The 2476-nt window shown below is 45.7% G+C and overlaps 2 protein-coding genes across 2 annotated transcripts in view; one reads left to right on the plus strand and one right to left on the minus strand.

Annotated features, from left to right (window-relative positions):
• The window catches only part of T265_09629 (hypothetical protein), a gene marked incomplete at both ends in the record, with an annotated part of 62808 nt that overhangs the window by 7112 nt on the left and 53220 nt on the right, over positions 1–2476 (plus strand). The window lies entirely within an intron of this gene.
• Positions 1371–1732, minus strand: T265_09628 (hypothetical protein; the record flags this gene model as incomplete). The annotated part of the gene is made up of 2 exons (XM_009175759.1): positions 1371–1531; positions 1573–1732. 2 exons carry the CDS (start codon positions 1730–1732, stop codon positions 1371–1373), a joined length of 321 nt encoding a protein of 106 aa, XP_009174023.1.

Genomic DNA, 2476 nt, shown 5'->3' on the forward strand with positions numbered 1-2476 from the left:
TATTTACAAAAACGGGACATCCATCTTCTCCTGAATGCGTCTTCTTGAACTTTCCTGGATATTCATTGACTCCAATCATTCATTGCTCAAATCAAAGCAAACGCTACAAAGCAACTCCACAAATTCCGCAACAGATCTCCCTTTTCAAGAGACTCAAAGCGAATTTACAAGAAAAAACATGCTACTCGCATACCTCCCCATCAGTAGTATCACCTTTGCGCTATGAGTAGAACTTTGTGCGTTCTTGGGAGGGGGCTTTGTCCAATATCTGCCGATCGCTACTTTGTCGTCTGACTGCACATGATATGAACTGCTTTTGAACTGAATCCCGTTGTCTGGTTGCAACATTTTGACGCGGCGAAATGCACCCATTTGCAAAGCAATTTCGTCTTCACAGGAGACCCAACTGAATCTCTCGTTTATGATGTACCGCACAAAGGCTGCCTCATGTTCCAGTTGTAGCGATACACCATCATTGTAAAGACCAAATTGGCATGCAAATAGTGTATTTCTTCAAGTTCGTATAATCTGGGTTCAACTGGGTTGGAAAAAACTCGGGGACTGCGCCTACCTGATGGGCCCCAAAGAGGGCGATACCGCTAGCGCGCCGTCAAAGAGTTTTCAGCAACCTTATGAGGAGGTCTGCTCACGGTAGACAACGATTGCTGTATTGAAAGTTTTCAAGGTCTCAACCTCATCAATCTGCTCTAACGCGATGTTGTTTCTGGGTCTGCTCAACCATGTCCACGACGGCTGTTTGTCAGGCCGGGTTGGCCTATAAGACAAAAACAGTGGACCTTTTGACTGCTTGAGCTCAAGATGCCTCACTGGCTAAGGCGCGAACATACGGATCGAAAAGTTCATGGTTCGAACCCAATCTCTACATCTCGACCGCTTCTGTCTAAGCTTGGGCAACCTGATAGTATCCCTTCGGGTGACATACCAGCCTAGACAGGAGAAGTTGTGGTCGGGTTCGAACCACGGACTTTCCGATCAGTAAATTCGTGGTCTAACGACTGAGCCATCTTGAAGCCAATAATAATACGGTCACGCTCAGTTCCTCTGACTTCTGCATCGTCCCCTACCCCACACAAACTATGACTTTCAATCAACAGCCTCTGTTGCATACTTAAGGTAAGAACCCAGTTGCAGTGGAACGACTTAAAATGGATACACGGCAACATAGTGCCACACCACAGGGGTGTTTAACAGAAACTCATTCACTAACTTAAGAAAAAATAGCATCAGACAAATCGACATCGTCGGAAAGATTAGTCTGAGCATGTGACAAATTAACATTCAGCAGTCACCTAGTGGCAAGCACATGCTCCGCACATGTGCAGTGCCAAAGGACGGCGAACACAGACATGTCACGTGGCCAAGTCACCTTTGATCCAGTCCATGGCACTGTGCGATTTTGTGCTGTCGGAATCCATAGCAAAGCGCCTGACGGATTCCAGATAGGCGCGATCTACGTTCGTGAGACATGGCACTGTGCGATTTTGTGCTGTCGGAATCCATAGCAAAGCGCCTGACGGATTCCAGATAGGCGCGATCTACGATAGAACTAACATTCATTGATCCCTGGAACAATCGCATGAGCTGGTCTTCCTCGAGTATCCCGGCTGCTCAGTTTAGTCGATAGGGCCTGAATACCATAACTAAACTGCTCGAACGTCTTCTCTTCAGCGTCGCACGCTTCCAAGTTGCCTTTTTGATAGCACTGATTCATTCAAACTTGCTTACCATCCGCGATGGATAGACGTTCAGTAAATTCATGCGCATTCGTTCACTTCATTTGTAGTTCAAAAATATGTGCTCAAAAGTGCAGTTGACCGCAGTTGGCTTTGCATCTTGTCGATGTGGTATCGTGACAAGGTGCAGTTAGGCCACACGACGAAAAAGCGCACAGTAGGCTAACTTGTAACAATCTGATGGACTGGCTTCATGGTCCGTTCTCCGTTCTACGACAAAGTCACAAACAGTAAACGACCTTTTATTTGTATGTGAGCAAACGAATGATGGTTGACTCATGCATGTTTTTCAAAGTCACCGTACGTTTGCTTGCGGCTTGAATTCTCAAATGACAAGAATGACCATCGGAGTAACTAATACCTCCGGCCATCAGCATATGGGAACTAAGGAAATCGCTTCACGGATGCTCTGTGCATTTGAAAAGGTAAAATTGGATTGGAAATCAATATCTTCAGAGGTTTCAGTAAATGCGTGATAGATTATTTTACAGCTGGAATAAAAATAAAATTCGGGGTGACAGATAGTTACCTAGAGCACTCGCCACCCACCAACTCAATTCAGCAGCGAAGGTCGCTAGGATTTGAATATGTCCGAATTCATACATATTTTTGTAATGCACTACTCATAAGGTTGCTGGAAACTCCTCGAGTTTCCGTACAAGTAGAACATAAGGTTGACGGAAACTCGGGGACTGCGCCTACCTCATGAGCCCCAAGAAGAG

Source organism: Opisthorchis viverrini, assembly GCF_000715545.1.
Source record: "Opisthorchis viverrini unplaced genomic scaffold opera_v5_289, whole genome shotgun sequence".
NCBI lineage: Eukaryota > Metazoa > Platyhelminthes > Trematoda > Opisthorchiida > Opisthorchiidae > Opisthorchis > Opisthorchis viverrini.